Source organism: Podarcis gaigeae, assembly GCF_964106915.1.
Source record: "Podarcis gaigeae genome assembly, chromosome: 13".
Lineage (NCBI taxonomy): Eukaryota > Metazoa > Chordata > Lepidosauria > Squamata > Lacertidae > Podarcis > Podarcis gaigeae.
The window spans coordinates 51,140,160-51,161,002 of record NC_139689.1 but is presented as its reverse complement, the minus strand read 5'-3'; the positions used below and the strand labels follow the sequence as shown (position 1 = coordinate 51,161,002).

The 20,843-nt window shown below is 43.5% G+C and overlaps 2 protein-coding genes across 38 annotated transcripts in view; one reads left to right on the top strand and one right to left on the bottom strand.

Moving 5' to 3' along the window:
• FHOD3 (formin homology 2 domain containing 3) overlaps positions 1–20,843 on the bottom strand; it is a 320,858-nt gene that overhangs the window by 74,714 nt on the left and 225,301 nt on the right. For 10 of the 37 annotated variants that reach the window (XM_083708979.1, XM_083708980.1, XM_083708982.1 and 7 more), the window contains exons 9-11: positions 19,135–19,278; positions 16,040–16,272; positions 5,128–5,247 (exon numbers count right to left, since the gene is read on the bottom strand). In XM_083708979.1, coding sequence (XP_083565105.1) covers positions 5,128–5,247; positions 16,040–16,272; positions 19,135–19,278 — 497 coding nt within the window. Of the gene's footprint in view, positions 1–5,127; positions 5,248–8,341; positions 8,420–10,307; positions 10,674–13,254; positions 13,357–16,023; positions 16,273–19,134; positions 19,279–20,843 lie in introns of all 37 variants that reach the window. The other 27 variants (XM_083708954.1, XM_083708976.1, XM_083708990.1 and 24 more) reach the window with 9 other exon arrangements.
• Positions 1–20,843, top strand: part of COBL (cordon-bleu WH2 repeat protein) — a 1,088,462-nt gene that overhangs the window by 959,255 nt on the left and 108,364 nt on the right. The window lies entirely within an intron of this gene.

Here is a 20,843-nt window from a genome sequence, read left to right as displayed (position 1 = left end):
GGGTCATGTGGCCAGCATAACTAAGCCGCTTCTGGCGAACCAGAGCAGTGCATGGAAACACCGTTTACCTTCCCACTGGAGCGGTACCTCTTTATCTACTTGCACTTCGTGCTTTTGAACTGCTAGGTTGGCAGGAGCAGGGACCGAGCAACGGGAGCTCACCCCATCACAGGGATTCAAACTGCCGACCTTCTGATCGGCAAGTCCTAGGCTCAGTGGTTTAGGCCACAGCACCACCTGCTGTATGCAGGTTTTATTTTATTTGTTTTTTATCTTATATTTTGGAAACGTACATCCAGTGGTTTTTTTCCTTTAATTTTTTTGGGGTCCCCAAGAGAGTGGGGCCCTAAGCTACAGCTTGTTTAGCTTATACGTAAATCTGGCACTGGTTGTCAGTCACTGGCTAGGAGTGCCACCACTATGACTTCGCAGCTCCTAGGGAGCGATTGGAAACTATGTCCATTCTCAGAGAGCAAGGCATTGCAAGGCAACATCTGAGTTGGGGCCTTATGGACTCAGGCATTGCTTTGCAAAGGTGGGTGTGGCGACTGCCGCACAGATGTCTTTCTGACAACTATGCCTTTGCCATAACTTGATGCTATTCACAATTTTTTTTATTTAATACCCTTCCGTAACTCACATACCAGTGTGCAATCCAAAAATTCAGAACAGCTAACACAAGAATAAAATGATAAAAGCCCATTAAGAAAACTGCTTATTAGCAGTTTTCAGGCAAAGCAGGAATGACAGAGACAAAACATGCAAGTTAAAACAAGACAAAGAAGGAAGTTATTGTTATGGCTGAACTGAAACTGCTAAATGTTTTCCATGACCACTTTCTGAAGTGCTGAGAATTACATCCCTGTTTCAATTATTTTTTGGCCCTCCCTCTAAACCTGCTTGCTTACTCATTTAAATTGGCCTCACTTTTGGTAACATTATCACATAGCTAAATCGGATTGGCTAAGCAGTATCATGGTATCATCCTTTCAGTACTTGATTCCTAATTGGGTGGGATCCCCCAATGTGACCAATACAGGAAATTGCAAGGGGCAACCCCGGGGGGTGGGGGGTCGCTGCATGACACATAAAATAAAAAAGTGAGGCTCTTTTTCTAGAATCAACAGTGGAATAAAAGGCTCACTGCTGGCTATGTGATTTGAACTTTGATACAGCCATCTGTTAAAATGTAATCAAAGGACCACATGTAACTGTACTCTCTGAAATCGAGGGTGGTCCCTTTTCCCTTATAGGACATTACCTAAAAGCTTCAATTCCAGGAAAAGAAATCAAGATGGGCCATTTCAGAAGAGCTTATCAAATTCTTGCTTTGGAGTCTCAAAGATTGCTGCCACTGTAATTAGTGGGTGCATTTTTACAGATATTTGTAAGTGAAAGCAGATGTACAGTAGGTTCCCCTGATCTATTTCATCAAGGCATTCGCAATATCCCAAGTTTGGAATGAAAGGGTTAGCTGGGGAGAAAGGAGGAATTGCAGCCCCTTTTCTCTAAAAACAAAATAAGCAAGGTGATCATTGCCACTATTTTAAAACACTTTGGCTTGTAGATGTGCATACAAATATTCAGTTACGCAAGACGTGACAGCTTTTGCCCCACTGGCAGCAGATCAATGCAAGCAGGATTTCAACAATTTCTGCACATTGAATTCGAATCTGTTACATCCCACGTGGATAAACATTACATAAGGGGGTATAAAACCCAATATCTCATAAACCTTGTTTCTGGCACAAAATTACAGATGCAGTATCATTGTGCGACTGCTGTCAAGCTAGGTCTGAGCTAAAAAATGTTGTGAAACGTTCATCAGACGACAAAAGCAACCCCCTTTATCACTGGCTTTTCAGGGTGCCACTGTCGAACGGGGCAAAAACCTTTGATTAGCTCCAAAGGCCATAGAGAAGAATGAGGGGGCTCCTTCTGCAGAGAATCTCTTCTCTGCTCATCATTTTATAAGAGATTCCCCATCTTAAAAGAGGCAAATCCTTCTACTCTCTTGTAAATGTGCCAGTATCTCTCTACAACCGGCGACATAAGATTGCACTGCATTTAGAACTTGTCCAGTAGGATCCCCCAAGGCTAACGTACATTTTATAAACACATTTATAAACACAACGATTTCTTTTTGGGGGTGGGTGGGTGGGTGGGTTGCAGAGTAATGAGGCCAGCCTTGTAGTGCAACAGCTGGTGAGAGCTGTTTCTGAATTCGCACTGTGAAGGAATCAGCCTTTACACTCCTTGACTGCTTGTGTATATAATGGGAATGTATGTCTTGCTTATATGGCTAGTTGAGGAGTGAATGGTTAGCTTGAAACTCTAGCATGTGCCCTGAGTCTACTATGACATCAAGGCATAGGCGTCTGCCGCTGTTGCGTGTGTCTAACAACACATGTCTCTCTGAGGGTGGGAAATTTGAAAGCTCTAAGCTTCCCAAGGGGAGGAGCACAACTGACAGGTGACATTTAAACAGACAGACAGACAGACGGTGACCAGATCAAGGGTATCTTACATGATATAGAGAAGATTTGGGATTTCAAGGAACAAAGGCTGACTTGTGAGCTTAGGTAAGTTCAGGGACTGAATAGTTATGGGCAAGTGGATAAGTTTAACTGATTTTACTCTGCTTTTCCTCCAAAGGAAATATCTCACATTTTTTGTTATATTAGGCATCTCATTTCTTTCTAACATTTACATGTATTATACTATTTCAAGGGCTTTTGGGGTTGTTTTTACTTCTTTAGTCAAGCGGTGCATACATTTTATGAAAATGAAATAATACTCTTTTTTTCATTCTAGTAAATGCAGTTCTTGTTTCATAATCCCTTTGTGGTCTCAGCTTATTCTAAACACTTCCATGCTTAGAGCTTCAACATCATGCTGCCTAAGGAGGTTTCAGAGAGATCCCAGGGAGATTTTGGAGGCTGTTTGATAAGCAGCAGCTTGGTAAACAGTCTCTCATCCAGTGGCGAGGATTTCCCCCCAAGAAGTAAAAGTTACAATAATAACAAAATATTTAAACCACAGAATTTAAAAAGAATTGTCTAAAAGCGGTCAGCAAACATAAAGCAAACTTGGCTGGCAGAGATACAACAGGCCGCATCAAAAGCTCAGGAAAGCAAAAACACATTTGTCTGGCAGCCAAATGGCTTCAAGGTAGGCACCAGGTGAGCATCTCAAGTGAGAACGTTCCATAGTTGAGGTGATGCCACCTAAAAGGGACCACCCCACCTACGTTGGCAGGGGCACTGTGAAGGTCCCAATCAGTTCTTCAGGTACCCTGGTCCCAAGCTGTGAAGGGCTTTAAGGATCAACCAAGCACTTTAAACTGTACTGGGAGCCTTGCACATCTGCAATGTGATCATAACACCCACTACCAGTTCCAGAACTCTATTTTTTAAAAAAATAATATTAGAATTTCAAAAAAGTTACAAAAATGAAAAGAAAAAACAAACAAAAAAAACAAAAAATACAAAGTACAGAAAAATAAAGACAATTAAAAACAAATCAGTCTTTCCATGTCTTGTCTTTCATTTGCTTGTTTCCCTGACCTCCTCACACCTCCCTTTTTTGTATTCTAGTTCAATAGTTATTTCAGCAAGTACTTACCATTTTTGCTTTTATCTTGATATTTTATCTTAATATGTTGTAACTTTACATTTTCACCTGTTAACAATCCATTTTTACATACCCCTTTGTAACATTACTGCTAAAACCACATAACTTCATTCCAGCATCCTTCTAACATTCTAGAAGTTCATTAACTCTAACATACGACCTTGAGTATAAATTAAACAACTAACCACTGTTCCTCTCCAATTACGGGTTTAAGTGTTTTTGAGGCATAATTCTTCCAATGTCTCTACAATAACTTTTACAATGCTCAAAGAATGGGGTTATTTCTCCCAGCGGCTCCACCTTAGGCTAACAGAAGCCACTGGGGGACCTGATTTGGATTGGAGTGGGTTGGATTTTGGGGGGGAAGGGGAGGAGGGGAAAGAACAATTAACTTTTTGCTGCTTCCTAATTGGGGAACTGTTCCTCTTGCATTTTATGGCCTCTTGGCCAATGTTTTTTTCTTTTCATTATATTTTATGTTTATTATCTTGTTTTCCAATTCTGCAAGAATACACTCATAAGATTATAACATCACCCACTTCCCTGGACAAAAAAACCTTTTCTCCCCAACACCCTCTCTCTGTGTAAATACCTTTTTGCAGAATAGCAACACTCCAGCATATTGTAAAATAAAGTTTTGGCATAAGAAAACATTTTCTTCTTCTTTTCACATGACCCTAGAACTGTGAAAACAACACCTTCCAATTTGACACTGTGATTTGGGGGATCGTCTGGAAATTTGTATGTGTCTGTGAAATTATTTCAAAGGCTGAGGTGGGGAACTTTCTGGTGAGTGGAGGTTAACTTTGTTTCACTGCTGCAGAAAACCTCCTAGCAGCAACCACATCCTGATCTCATTTCATGGCACCAAGGGCACATGCTGACTACTGAGAGGAGATTTGCAGTGACAAAATAAAAGTTCAAGAAAGAAGATAATGACTTTTGTAAATCAAGAAAATCTTTAATTAAAAAATATATATATTAATAGCCCATGAAACAAACTCCTAGACAAAAGTAAACTTGTATATGAATGCTGTTAAAGTTATGTATTACTGTACTGAATTTGTATATAAATAAAATCTAACAAAAAATCCAACAGAAAAAAAGAAAGAAAGAAAGAAATGGCTGCCAGTAATGATTAATTAATTTGTTATATTTATATCCTACCCTTCAGCAATGGATGTGTAACAATCAAATACACTGGCAAGCCCCCTCTCAACTTGCAAATTATTCTTTCTGTCTGAAATCTTTCCACTACCACTACCACAACATCTTTCATAGAATCGCAAGAGTTGAATGATGCCTTGAATACAATCCACTGCCTAGTGCAGGAAAGCCAAACCTAGACCAACCTGGATCCCTTGCTGAACTCTTCTAGGAATTTAACTCTATAAACCACTTTGAAACCAGATTCGGTCAAGGCAAGCATATCAATATTTTAACTTATTTCCAATTAATTAATCTATTTTATGTTCACACTGTTTTCTTACCAACCTCTCAATTTTGGCCTCTTCGGGTGGCGATGTAGCATGGCGAGAATTGGGTGTTGTAGGTGTACTTAATCCAGAATGAGGTAACGTGGAAGAACAGGAGTTGTTGCTGTAGCCACTGTACCTGAAGTTGACAGAAGTGCAGAGAAGCGGGAAAGGTCACTTCATAAACAGGTCAACAACATGCTGTTTTCATTAACGCACTAGAAATGGATGCAATTTTGAAATGTACTATTCCCGGGGTTAATAGTGTGCTAGAGGTCCACAGACAAAAACAAACAAACCGCCCAGTCAGTACAAATGCATTTGTAATATTCAGCACTGTTTGGTTTTTTTTTGCCCAGTCACAAAATTCACAACTGGCAGAATTCCAGTTTAAATCTGCCAAATCTATGCATCCTTGGCTGTCTGGTCAACCACCGCTCATCCTCCAACTCTCGTTTTCCTGCTCACATCATTTCTGCTAATAGCGCACAATCCCTCACATTTTAGACCATATTTATGGGTTGTTGTCCTCAGCCCCATCTCTGCTCAGCTGCAATTTTGTTTCTCTGCCACCCAGTGTTTTCTCAGGTTCCTGTTTATCTGACTATACTTCATGTTATGTACTGAAGTTCTCACCCTGGGCCAGCAGGGGGATACTGTAGATAGTTATGCAAATAAGGGATCAAAAGTGACATTCAGTGATTGGATAGTTTTAGAAAATTGTTACAGGTACATTGTACTGGAGCTCTATATAAGCAGGCTGGCTGAACCCTTCAGTTCAGTTCTGTTCTGGCCTGTGAATAAACAAGAGCTGTTTGAAGAATCACTGTGTCGTCTGATATGTTCACCCACAATTTAACACTTTACTTTGTCCCATTTGCCTTCACCATAGTGCCTTCACAGTACTCTTCTCTCCCTTTCTCCTTGACAGGATGCCCTCCTGATCTTAAGGCACAATGGCTTTTCTTCAAGGCTCCCTCGCAGATTAGCATTGACAACTGCAATGCACTCTACGTGGGGCTACCTTTGAAGGTAACCCGGAAACTACACCTAATCCAGAATGCAGCAGCTAGACTGGGGCCTGGGAGTGGCTGCCGAGAAAACAGAACACCAGTCCTGAAACACCTACACTGGCTCCCAGTACGTTTCCGAGCACAATTCAAAGTGTTGGTGCTGACCTTTAAAACCCTAAACGGCCTTGGCCCAGTATACCCGAAGGAGCGTCTCCACCCCCATCGTTCAGCCCAGACACTGAGGTCCAGCTCTGAGGGTCTTCTGACGGTTCCCTCACTGCGAGAAGTGAAGGTTCTGCAGAGGACCTTCTCGGCAGTGGCGCCCGCCCTGTGGAATGTCCTCCCATTGGATGTCAAGGAAATAAACAACTATCTGACTTTTAGAAGACATGTGAAAGCAGACCTGTGCTGTAAGCTGCCCAGAGTGGCAGGGGAAACCCAGCCAGATGGGCGGGGTATTAATAATAAAATTATTATTATTATTATTATTATTATTATTATTATTATTATTATTACCTTCTTCCTGTACCAGTACTGCATCTCCTCTGCCCTTTTCCTCATTACTCCTCCACCTACAAACACATCCCCTCCCACATCCCTACGGCAACCATGCTGTGTGTTACATCACATCACCATGGAAGCCATTTTGTGACTGGTGCCTACAGCAGTTTCTCAAGATTCAAAATGTGCTCCTGGGTTAGAGGATAAAGGAGCCCCCTGTTTTTAATGTAGAGGGAAACAAAAAGTGATGCGCTGCATTCTCCTATGCACAATCACAGAGAAATAAGGAGCAAAACAGAAGAAAGCTTCTCTCTGGGAGCCCATATGTTTGCACAGTCTGGTTCCAGGTAAGCCATAGGGGACTTATCATCATGGCCGGACCAGGCAATGGTGTGTTGCATGAGAAAACTGAAACTCAATCCAAAGTTTGTGTGTGTGCACGAGCACACACACACACAAAAACACAACCAGCACCATTAGTATAAAACCTACTTATGTATAGCCTTTTCCCCCCACAAGTGGGTAAGATCATGCACAAGTATCTGCAGAACAGCACTAGCACCTATTTTCCTGTTCCACGTATATTACATCAATTCAGACCTTATGGTGAAAGGTGGGCAAGAAATCTTATAAATAAATGGATACATGGACTGGGCTCTCTCAAGAACTCATAAAAGCTACAGATGTTCCTAAAATCTGCACATACAGTGGTGCCTCGCAAGACGAAATTAATTCGTTCCGTGAGTCTTTTCGTCTTGCGATGTTTTTCGTCTTGCGAAGCACGGTCCGTCGCAGCTGCGCCTTTTTTTTGGTTTTGTTTTCTTTTTTTGGGGGGGTGGGTTTTCACCGTCTGGGCGCTCGGCCTGAGGCCCCGCCGGCGGGGAGCCTCGTGACCGCGGGGCACGGGGGGGCTAAGACGGAGCCCCCGCTTCCCCGGCCTCGTCCCCTGCGCGGTGAGGCCGCTCGAGTCTTTGAACTGCGCAGCGGAAGGGACGCGTCGAGGGAGACCCCCGCGCATCCGCTGCCCTGCCCCCTGCGGGCACCCGGAGTTTCCCTCCAGTCGGCCGGCACGCCCGAGGGGGCCTCGTACGGCGGACGGGCCCGCGCCCGGAGAGGTCCGAGGGGGCTGCCAGCGGCAGGTGCAGTGAGTGGAGCGCCTCGCACGGCCAAGACGGGAGAGAGGGTGGCGGCGGCGGCGCCGCACGTCGACGGAGAATTCCCCCCTGCCCGGCGCCCGTCTGCCAGGTGACGGGATGCCAGAGGAGAAAGACCCGGCGGCGACGCGAGCAATGGCGCATCCCTCTTCCCGCTCGCTGGCCCAGACGCCCGCTGCTACAGTGGTACCTCTGGTTACGAACTTAATTCGTTCTGGAAGTCCGTTCTTAAGCTGAAACCGTTCTTATCCTGAGGCGTGCTTTTGCTAATGGGGCCTCCCACTGTGAACGCGCCTCTGGCGCACAATTTCTGTTCGCATCCTGGGGCAAAGTTTGCAACCAGGAGCAGCTACTTCCGGGTTAGTGGAGTTCGTAACCTGAAGCATTCATAACCAGAGGTACCACTGTATATGACAGTATTCTGGTATAAGGAATCAAAATGCTGAAGCTAAGGAAAGGAAGGGAAAGGAAAGGAAAGGAAAGGAAAGGAAAGGAAAGGAAGACATTAAATTCAGTAGCATCCCATAACAAGGAAAGAATACTTGTATGAAGAAGAATCACCCACCTAAGAGAAGACAAAGAGTGGAAATTAAAAGGATCGAAGGAGTCAGAAAATTTGTTCACAGGCAGGTTTTCAGAAGGACTGCAGGAGAAAGGAGAAACCATTACTACAGGTGTGTTTGACAGGGGAAAAAAAGAATACACACTGAGCAGCTATGAAATATGTATGGAAGAAGTACAGTTTGCTCACTTATACTCGATTGTACCTTGGTTAACATTGCTATGGCATACAGAAAAAAAGAACAGAATTCTAATACAATATATGGTCCAGATATCAAGCTTATGGTCCGGAGGAGGTTAAGCAGGAATGATGACAAAATAAGGAATAAACCATGAACAATTGCACCGAGAGGCTCTCTAGCCTCTCCACTATTTTGGGAGAAACGGTAGGAAAAGAATCTCAGCATGTGAGTAACTGCTTATCTAGATGGAGCCAAAGAGCCCTTGGTAAGGGAAGGCTGAGAAAGGGAAGCTTGCGTTGAACCTACACAAATAAATATAACATGACCTCAAATCAATTGATCTCCAATCCTTCCTTTTGTGCCACTACCCCTGATGTAGATTATATTGTGTGTCTATGGGAGAGAATGGAACCTTTATTTTAGTTTTTGGATAGTGCCAAATTTTTGAGGTTTATAGTTATTATTATTATTAATAATGAATAATTACAGGTGTATGGCAGTTCGAATCCCCGCAACGGGGTGAGCTCCTGTTGCTCAATCCCTGCTCCTGACAACCTAGCAGTTCGAAAGTACGTCAGAGTGCAAGTAGATAAATAGGTAGGCTGCTGCCAGTTTGTGCCAACAATACTATGCTAGATGAACATATAGTCTGATTTAGTATAAGGCTATTGGGATTATAGGTGGTGCTGTGGGTTAAACCACAGAACCTAGGACCTGCCGATCAGAAGGTTGGCAGTTTGAATCCCTGCAATGGGGTGAGCTCTCGTTGCTCTTGCCAACCTAGCAGTTCGAAAGCAAAAAGTGCAAGTAGATAAATAGGTACCACTCAGGCAGGAAGTTAAACAGCATTTCCATGCATTGCTTTGGTTTGCCAGAAGCAGCTTAATCATGCTGGCCACACGACCCGGAAGCTGCACGCCGGCTCCCTCGGCCAGAAAAGCAGTAAAGCGAGATGAGCGCTGCAACCCCAGAGTTGTCTGCGACTGGACCTAACGGTCAGGGGTCTCTTTACCTTTACCTTTATGTATATATATCATAATACTGAAGCACGTGTTGAACTAAATGTGTGTGGGGTCCAATGCAAACATATCAACTTTGAACAGGGGTAGGTATGCTATAGGGGCACAGTTGGATGGTTTGATTCCAATCCCCCACTGCACACAGGATCTGAAATGTCTACTTGGGACAAAGTTTGGAGGTAAAATGAGCAAAATAATGACAGGAGAAGTCCAAGTAAGAAACCACCCAAAATGATGTCCTGGCATGATAACCATTCATATAGAACATCAATGTCCAACAGGTTGACCGCGATCGACAGGTAGACCCTTGAATGATCGTAGTCGATCACGGTCGATCGCATGACCCTTACTGATTGCGGGAATAAAAGCAATGTATAATGAATGTTTCCTCCCCCTGCCCTGTCCCAACGTTGTGTCTAAAGGGTGTTTTTTAATAGTTTGCTTCCAACCTTAGTTGGCCTTATTGTTTTATGCGCTTGTTAGAGCCGTAGTTAATTCTTGACTCCCCCCCCAAAAGAAAAGCTGAACAACTTTTGCCTCCCCCCCCCAAAAAAAGCTGAACAACTTTTGCCTCTCTCCCCTTCCACACCGCCCCACGCTCATCCTCTCTCCAATAACAATGGGTAGATCACTGCCAGGTTTTTTTTTTTAATACTGGGAGTAGATAGCGGTCTCTTGGGAGTTGGATGTGCTGGATAAAGAATATTCCTTGAACATAACATTCCAATTATCTCACAGACTATTTTATGAAACTCTGGAGAAGTGCTACCTGTGTTCCCTAATCCCTTCTGTTTCCTTCTCTTTAACAGCTGCTGGAGGTGCTTCAAGATCATAGGAGAACAGATGAAAGGGGCTGTGTGGGACGTAAGGTAATTTATCGACAGTTGGGGATGCCTTTGGCGTGACGGATGATGAATTCTGGGAAGAGCTGATGGATACAGATGAGGGTGATGAATGGAGAGAACAATGGTGTGAAGCAAATGGATCAGGCACAGGGCAGGATGATGAGTTCTTGGGTGAATTCTCTGCCCTAAAGCCCACGAGAAGCCTCTCATCCTGAGAAAATACACCTGAGGTGGTGGAAGTCTCAGAACTCTGTGAACCATGTCCAACCTCCTGTCCTTCTGGAAGCCTTCTGAGAAAGGAAAGGAGGAAAGGCAGAACAGGAGAGGAGAGAAAATGGCATTAATGGAAGCACTGGAATAGATGGGTTAATGGTGAAAACACAAAAGAGAAGTTTAGATGCCTTGTATGCTTATAAACTTCCCCGAGAGGGTAAGGAAGGTGGAGAGGTCTCTTGGGATCTCTTCCCAAGGTGTCTTCAGGTTTCTCTGAAAAGCAGCTGAGAACAGCTTACGATTGCCAAGTGGCGCCCTGCAATACCGTTACAAGGAATTTTTAGGGCGCCTCAGTCTCTTCTCTGCAGAATGAAGATCAGATGAAGAGTGAGAATTTCGGGATGAGGGAGCTTGCTATATGCCTCTCAGAACAGGTATCCAAAAGCTCCAGGTGTTTCATGGGGGCGTGCTGAAATGATGCTGTAATAATTTTACCTGTTTAGAATATAATTTACGGTAATAGGATTGAAGACTAAGGAATATTAAAAGGTAACTTTTTGTTCAGCCAATCAGGAAACAATGTTTGGTTGATTTTAAGGCATCCGTTTTAAATGTTACCGAATAGCAGAGTGAAATATTTGATCACTTGACGAATTTATCTGACATATTTATGGGTGTGTGTGGGGGGGGGGGAGGTGTAATATGCCAGTAGCAAACTCTTGGACAATTAAAGGGAATGTTAGGGGGTGGGGAACCACACAATAAAGCATTCCATGTGAAATTTATAATATAAATATTTTTATTCTATATTAAAAGGTGGAATTAATGTTGTGTTAGATGAATCACAGTAATAGTCAAGGAAAACAGAAAGAAAGAAAGAAAGAAAGAAAGAAAGAAAGAAAGAAAGAAAGAAAGAAAGAAAGAAAAGATGAATGTACCAAATAAAAGCTTTAAAGGGGTGTATATCGTTGAAAACAGGCCCTGTATTATCTCCAGGTTCAATTAAAATACTTTGTTTCCCTAAACAATTTAATTTAAATTATCCATATATTGAACTAGTGTGTGGGGCTATAGTGTTTTATCTAGGCAGCCAGGGCTCCTTCGGATAACAAGATCTTTTTGCACCAGGTCAGTGAGGACCACTTGCTTTTTAAAATTCTCCCATATTACAGAACTCCCTGTGCACCTTTTCGACTGTATCTGTAGGTTTCCCCCTCTGTGTCAAATAAATGGGGTCAAATAAGTGCTGTTTACTTGTTATAATACATGGAATATGGATCTCCCTTGGGAGGTTCTGGACTCTCCTTCCTTGAAGGTTTCTAAGCAGAGGTTGGATGGCCATCTGTCATGGATGATTTAGCTGAGATTCCTGCATTGCACAGGGCTGGACTAGATGATCCTATGGGTCCCTTCCAGCTCCAGGATTCTATGTTTTTCTGCTTCAACAATATTTCATTCTGTTCCTATCATTTTATGTAAATGTATTTTGTATGAGCAGTTGGGGGAGTGGTGCAGGAAAAACAACTTACTCCTTAACTTAAAGAAAACAAAAGAGATTATTGTGGACTTTAGGAAATGTAAATTGAATATTCAGCCACTTATTATTGAGGTGAAGTGTGTGGAACAGGTCTCGGTGTTTCGATTTCTGGGAATGGAGTTGAGAGATGACCTAACCTGGGGAGCAAACAGCAAAGACCTGATGAACAGAGCACAGAAGAGGTTATATTTTCTGAGAATCTTGTGGAAAAACCATCTCTCAAAGGACCTGTTGATGGCATTTTACTATTGTACTCTGGAGAGTGTATTAACTTATGGTCTGTGTGTGAGGTTTGGGAGCTGCATGGTCAGGGAAAAAACAATGCTGTCCAGAGTTGTAAAGACTGCGGAGAGAATAATTGGGTGCCCTCTTCCCACCTTGGATCAAATCTATGCTTCCAGGTGCCGTAAGAAAGCTGCAGAGATAGCGCAGGATAGTGCGCACCCCGGAAATGACCTCTTTCAGCTTCTGCCTTCTGGAAGAAGGTACAGGGTTATAAAGACTAGGACTAGCTGCCTGAGGAACAGTTTCTACCCAAATGCGATTTTGGTTTTAAACGCATTGTAAGGAGTCTGTATGGGAGTGTATTGTATTTAAAAATAGGGTATCAGAATTTTTAGGGGGCTAACCAGGTTGGGATAGCTGGGATAGCAGGCTTGTTGGGTTTTGAATGTCTTATGCAGATTTTCCAATTTCGTTGTTCTGTATGGGGCAATGACAATAAAGCTTATCGTATCGTATAAATGATAAAAAATAGAAAAATATAAATAAAGCACGTTCAGTTTACAAACAAAACATTTAAATAGCTACCTTTCTACCAGTAGGGGGGTATGGAGGATTTTTGTTAGCGGGACAGAATTTTGGGGTTTTTTTGGGGGGGCAGAACCTCATATTTGTATTGATTTGTACTTATTGAGGGGGGCAGCTACGCCCATGGGGGAAAACAGGAAGGATGCTAAACATAAATATTTAAGAAGAGATAATATTATGCTTCTGGGTTCAATCATACATTTAACAAGGAGAGAGCAAATATTCTGAAGGGCTGTTATCAGCTATTAAAGTTAGTGAGATGTTTAGTTCAGGCACTCTTTAAGGTGTTAGGAAGGGCACCACCCTAGTACCTGGTTTTGACCTGCCTAGAGGACTCTTCCTCCCCCTCCTCCTCTGAATTAGGTTCTGTGACTGGTTGCTCCTCTTCCTCTTCCTCCTCCTCCTCTTCCTCTCTAGGACCAAAGCAATGGAAAGAGGCATGCAGATGGACAGAAGCACATAATACAGAAGAGAAAAATGACATGAGCAGATACCTTCAGCAGAACCAAATAAAACTAGGAGTGAGAGAAGGAAAGGAAAAGGATAGAAATAATGAAAGCACCAATGCATTGACTTACTGCACGGAAATATTTGTTCAATATTGCTGGATGCAGTCCTGATTCCACTGAAGTAAACAGGGGCTGCACCTGCCTCTGTGTTGCTAGCTCTATTTTTATATATTACATATTATATATAATATTTATGAGAGCTGATTATTAGGCACTTTCTGTTTTACTTAGTTCCCTATTTTTCAATATTTTAATATCAGATCTGTTTCTCCTTTGCGCTGCGCTTGGAAAAACAGTCTTCTTCAACTCCTTGCAGGTGTACAAACATAAAGTGGAAAATGTTCCATCAAAAAGGAAGGTTTTATAAGTCATAAGTAGGTATCATTTTTATTTCCTTCCAAATTCGCCTGCTTCTGCCGTCAATTTATTACTCAAATTCCACTTGCCCAGTCTAAATGCTGCAACCCATAGTTTTATTGCCTAAGCTTGAAAAAGCAGGCAATTTGAGCACATGCTGATCAAAAGCTTTGAACACAATCTGCCCCCTCCCTTGGGCATGAAGCCTGTGTACATACGTCTCTGCACGCATGGAGGAAATCCCTCACAGCCTCTCTGTGAATTCTCAACTACTTATTGGAAGCATGAAATGGAGCAGAAGGCTTCAGGATAGAAGCACATGAGGTGCTGGAGGGCGTCTTGTCCAGCCACCTTGAAAATATTTGATTGAGAGACAAGCGCTTGAAGAAATAGGTAAATGGATGGCATTACAAAGGTGGTGGACGCAGTGAACTCAGGGGCAGCAGGACAGAAGAGAGGAGAAGGCTCAACAGAAGCTTAGCCAAGAGTACCAGGCCACTGGAGCCTCAGATCCTAATAATCTTTGAGATTAAGGAGGAAGAACCTGGAAGATTTGCAGGAATAGCTGGTTAGTGGCAGTGTCATTTGCTTCATAGTTGAGTTGGGATTTGACTGCAAGTCTGACTGGCCCAAGTCCAATATCATAGCGATTAGTCATCACACTGCTCTGGGGTTCATCTATCTATACTTCCTAATAATGTAGTATTTAAGGAAGGCTTCCTCAACCTCGGCCCTCCAGATGTTTTGAGACTACAGTTCCCATCATCCCCAACCACTGGTCCTGCTAGCTAGGGATCATGGGAGTTGTAGGCCAAAAACATCTGGAGGGCCGAGGTTGAGGAAGCCTGATTTAAGGAGTTCTCTTTCACAGTCAGATTCAGATACACTAGATTCACATACACTTAGATCCAACCACAGTGAGAGCCGATCTGCATGCTACATTATTGTTTTCTTTGTATGTGAGCAAAGAGGCACTTGAGTGGCTCCTGTATTGGCTGTCATTAAGACACAATATCTGAATTCGTCTTCAGAAAGTATAGCTTCCATCTCACTGAAATGAACAATCAAAGCTAATAGTAGCTGCAGGGCCCATACACCTCCGGGTATAGGGCAGTATATAAATTCACAACAATAAATAATTTTCACTGGTACTGTAGTGGGGGAGGAAAAGGTTAAAGCCCCCTCTCCTTGGCCACAACAAAAATCACCCCCTCTGCATGTGCTAATAATTGTGAACAACAAAAGCAGCAAGTGTCGCATCCAGTTTGGCCCGTAATGATATTACACCAGGCAGAGAAGTTATGCTGTCACATTCATTTTAAAGAGAAGCATCTTTACTCCTCCGATTATACTGAGAAACCTGAAAAAAGACTCTGTTGTCACTATAAGCCCTCTGCAAAGAAAAGAAAAATTAGATGAATACATTGTGTGGATTCAAAAACTCATGCTTGGCAGCTCGGGAGATGCGCAAGATTTTGCAGTTTCTCACACCCTCACATTGGCAAAGGTTGTGTATCCACAGCATGAAGAATCACTGCTAAGAGGAGTTTTGAGAGAAGAAACGCCATGGTGCACCTGTGTCAGCACAAGCGGACACCTTCATCTACCCCAGCTGCAACAAAACATGTCTCTCCCATATCGGTCTCCACAGCCACAGCAGGCGCTGTAACTCTCCAACAGGATGACTTCACCCGCAAAAGCACATTCCTCCAGTGTCTCCTGAGAGAGACAGATGCCAGCAGCAGCAGCAGCAACAACAACAACAACAGCAACAACGACGACAACAACAACAACAACAACAACATTGGCAAAGACAGAGATAGTTTGATACATATAGAAGCAACAATTCTGATACGGTCACAAAGCATAAATGAAGAGATGTTGAAGAAAACTATCTAATGTGTGCCGGAGAGTAGCTGTTTCCCTTAAAACCTAAGCGGGTGTCGAGAGACAAAACTCCTAAAATGAATTGACAGCTTTGTTAATAATATGAAAGCTGTTTCTATGTAACATCATTTTCCATCTGCCAAGGAAGGAGACAGACCTGGAAAACAGCTGAAAAGCTGGGGGGGGGGGGCAGAGGGGACCTTTTCTTCGCAGATGCAATCAGACACCTGAAAAGCATCATTTGAATGTGCACTACGGGCTCCCACATCCCATCTTTACGGGACAAGAAGGAAACGGAAAGGTATAAAGCAGGGAGCAACAAGGAGCATTTCCCTGCACTCACTTCTCGCTGAGGCTTTCGACGCCCTGCCCGTGGCTCCCCCCAAGGCTTGCTTGAGGAGAGGGGCTGGGAGGGGCAGATACCGTCTTCTTCTCGCTCTGGACAGAATGCCTCCGGCTCCTCCTGCGTTCCAGCCCCCTTCGTTCATTGCAGCCAAAGCTGGACCTTCTCCGATCTTTGCGGCCACTGGGAGGGGGCTCACCATTGTTATCGCCATCCTCATGCCTCAGGGTCATCTGAAAGAACAAAGAATTAAAAGGAATGCCGCGGGCGGCACAACGGCAAATGCCGTCCCCAGTCCGATACTAAATCATGTGTCCCTCACTTTCTGGGTCGTGTGGAGCTATCTGGCCTCGCAAAGCACTTCTGTGCAATCTGTTTGTTCACTTACGTGCAGTTCAGAAGACGTGCCTTCTGCTCCCATCCCTGCTGGAAATATCAGGGACCACAGAAAAAAAGAGATGGATGCTGGAATACTCACAGGTACAGTGAGGGGGGAAAGTATTTGATCCCCTGCTACATTTGCCTGTTTGCCCCCTGGCAAAGAAATGACCAGTCCATAATTTTAATGGTAGGTTTATTGTAGCTGTGAGAGACAGAATAACAACAGGAAAACCTCCAGAAACCCAGAAGACAACGAGTGCATTATAATTTATAATTATATAATTATAATGAGTGCATTATAATTTATTGAGGGTGAAAGAGGAGAGCGCAAAATATGGTCTGAAGCTCAATATCAAAAAAATGAAGATCATGGCCACTGGTCCCATCACCTCCTGGCAAACAGAAGGGGAAGAAATGGAGGCAGTGAGAGATTTTACTTTCTTGGGCTCCATGAACACTGCAGATGGTGACAGCAGCCACGAAATTAAAAGACGCCTGCTTCTTCGGAGAAAAGCAATGACAAACCTAGACAGCATCTTAAAAAGTAGAGACATCACCTTGCCAACAAAGGTCCGTATAGTAAAAGCTATGGTTTTCCCAGTAGTGATGTATGGAAGTGAGAGCTGGACTATAAAGAAGGCTTGATGCTTTTGAATTATGGTGCTGGAGGAGACTCTTGAGAGTCCCATGGACTGCAAGAAGATCAAACCTCTCCATTCTTAAGGAAATCAGCCCTGAGTGCTCACTGGAAGGACAGATCGTGAAGCTGAGGCTCCAATACTTTGGCCACCTCATGAGAAGAGAAGACTCCCTGGAAAAGACCCTGATGTTGGGAAAGATGGAGGGCAGAAGGAGAAGGGGACGACAGAGGATGAGATGGTTGGATGGTGTTCTCGAAGCTACCAGCATGAGTTTGACCAAACTGCGGGAGGCAGTGGAGGACAGAAGTGCCTGGCGTGCTCTGGTCCATGGGGTCACCAAGAGTCGGACATGACTAAACGACTAAAGAACAACATAATGAGTGAAATAAGAGGATGGGTATTCCAGCATGACAATGACCCAAAACACACGGCCAAGGCAACAAAGGAGTGGCTCAAGAAGAAGCACATTAAGGTCCTGGAGTGGCCTAGCCAGTCTCCAGACCTTAATCCCATTGAAAATCTGTGGAGGGACCTGAAGGTTCGAGTAGCTACACATCAGCCTTGAAATCTGACTGACTTGGAGAGGATCTGCAAAGAGTGGGACAAAATGCCTCCTGAGATGTGTGCAAACCTGGTGGCCACCTACAAGAAACATCTGACCTCTGTAATTGCCAACAAGGGTTTTGCCACCAAGTACTAAGTCACCTTTTCCAAAAGGGATCAAATACTTATTTCACTCATTATAATGCACATCAATCTTCTGGGTTTCTGGAGGTTTTCCTGTTGTTATTCTGTCTCTCACAGCTACAATAAACCTACCATTAAAATTATGGGCTGGTCATTTCTTCGTCAGAGGGCAAACGGGCAAATTTAGCAGGGGGTCAAATACTTCCCCCCCTAACTGTACTGGAATGTCCAGCCAGGGTGAAGAGGTTGATGTTTGTGAACAAGAGGGCTTTATTTTCCCTTACCAACCGAGATATGAGAAGGAGACCCTGCAACTCCCATTTCCCAGCCATCTACCCAAACACAATTATTCAGTATACCAGGGACCTTTTCTTCCTCTGATGACAGTTCAGTCCTAGTCACCCCCCCCCCCTCAGATGGGCTGGATTGTGCCTAGCAGGATGGGAGTGTGGTCTAAAAACACCACTTCCCCAGGGGAGTGGAGAAGGCATCTCTGCTGGGTCTTTCAGAACTTTTTTCTGTTATGAAGGCTTACAAAACCTAAGATCTCCAGCATTTCAATGGCAGAGAATGTAGCTTAATGTTTTCCAGAGGAGGATTTATTACTAAATAAAGTGAAGTAATTTCAGATGCATTAACAGAGAGATGTTCTTTCATAGTGCATAGCACTCAGTTTACAAAGTCTGAAAGGGTTTTTTTTTTAGTACTGAGAAACTCATATTCTGTCTTTCCCATTCATATTCTATCCTTCACATAAGTACTCTGCTATTGATTACTTTAAATGAAGATGTAAAGTAAACAATAGATTAGGAAAAAAATTAATTTTCGATGCTTTATCGTGTTTTTAATATTCTTTTGGGAGCCGCCCAGAATGGCTGGGGAAACCCAGCCAGATGGGCGGCATATAAATAATAAATGATGATGATGATGATGATGATGATGATGAATGTAGCTTCGTCTACATGCAAGCTCAACAATTAATACAATCTAAATTCATGAAAATGGGCTTGAAGGGCCATCAAGATGGAGAATAATCGCAGGTGCAGCACTCTTGAGCTGATCCTTTGCTGAATGCTGGACGCTTTTACATGGGATGTGAAATTATCAGCATTAAAGTAGTTTAATTGCTGACAAGAGCACATTCAAAGGGACCATAAACATATTCATTTTTTCTTCCGTTTCTTAACCATGAATTATTATTATATGAGATGTGTTTTACTATTAAATACCCTGCACCGTCACTGTGTAGCATAACCAGATGTTTGACTTTTCAAATAAAAATAACTAGACTAATATTACCCTGGTCACATCCCCCCCTTCCCCGCCCAGCTCAACTTTGAAGTACACCCAGTTGCAAGATGCAGAGAGCAGGGCATGTTCTGTTACCTCATAAATGTTGAACTGCTCTATTAAGTCCAAGTCTGCTCCTTTCTTATTCAAGTGTCTCTGGGAGATGCCTTCTATCCCCAGTTCTTCCAGACAGTCAACAACGTCATAGAAGGAATCCTGGTCCGGCAAGCCAGACAGTGTCTGAAAGTCAAAAGGCAAAGCATTTCAGGCTTCTTGCTCCAAAACAAATTACACTTATGTTGACCGTGCTGATCAGAAAGAAAGAAAGAAAGATTCAATACTTGGCGACAGAAACATTAACAAATTGCCACAGGCAACAAGGGCATGATCCAGGCACATTCTTGAATACCACTGATTTCTGGCAGAGAACCGTAAGAATATACAATTCTCCAACTGAAAATCAAAAGGGCTTTAAACTGTTTAACTTTGACTGCATTATTCTTCAAATAACAATGATTTTTCACTAGGCTTCAGTCCTATCCTACACACAACTAGGTAAGTGGTGCTGATTTTCTTATGAGTGGGCATGGATAGGTTAGGCTCTAAGACTACAATTCTGAACACACATCGTAAGAGTAAGTTTCACTTAAACTTGATGGAACTTCCTTTCCTGTATGTACCCTTAGGACTGGCCCTCAGAAGTCTCTGCCTTCTGAAAGAGCTGAGAATGATAGGATATAAGGTGCAGGAAAGTGAGGGGAGGCAAAGAGGTTATATTATAAATATAAAAACATCTATGGCTTTGGGGAAAATATTATTGGATTCACCGTTGAATGAGGTTTAGCCAAAGGGGGAGGGGCTGCCAAGCATCTTCTGTATTCAAGTTGCTAGGCAGATTTTGTTTGCGTCACATGTCACTTTTAGAATGTAGAATTACAAGGCCCCTTTATTTCCCCCACGAAGATGCTGGGAACATTGTACAAAGAGTCCCTATGACCTCTAGGTGGATCTCAGATGACACCATATATTATGGTGGCGGGGAGGAGGGCCAGAGAGTGTTGCCTCAAGTCACAAAAAGCAGGGAAAGTCCAGGGCTTGAGCAGTCAGCCTTGGGTTCCTGGTAGCAATTCTACAGAGGAAGCTTATTGTGGTGTGTGCTGCATTTCATCAAAACTTTAACTGGCACAGTCCAACTGAACTGGGATGGGGAAGGAGCTGGGACTCCTGTGTCAACACTGGAGCCAGATGTGTTCAGAAGGAGAAAAGGTATCCCACCTGTTCCAGTCTCTCCCCATTCCTCCTTGCCTCCCTCCTCCTTGTCTATTCTCCATGGTTTGCCATCCTTTTCCAGCTGCACTGGCTCCCGGTGGAGTACAGGGTCAGATTTAAGGTGCTGGTTTTGACCTTTAAAGCCCTTCACGGCAAAGGACCCTCGTACCTATGGGACTGCCTCTCCCGGTATGCCCCACGGAGAGCCTCAAGGTCCATAAATAGCAACACTCTAGAGGTCCTGGGCCCTGAGGAAGTTAGATTAGCTTCAACCAGAGCCAGGGCCTTTTCAACACTGGCTCCGGCCTGGTGGAACGCTCTGCCTCGTGAGACCAGGGCCCTGCGGGATCTGATTTCTTTCCGCAGGGCCTGTAAGACAGAGTTGTTCTGCCTGGCCTTTGGCTTGGAGCCAGTTTGATTCCTTCCCCCTCTTTCTTTTTCCTTTTTCCTTTCTCCTCCTGTGATGAGGCTGCATTTTAATATTTTAATTGTTGTATTTTAATCTTGTTTTTAAGTTGTATTCATTCAACTTGTTT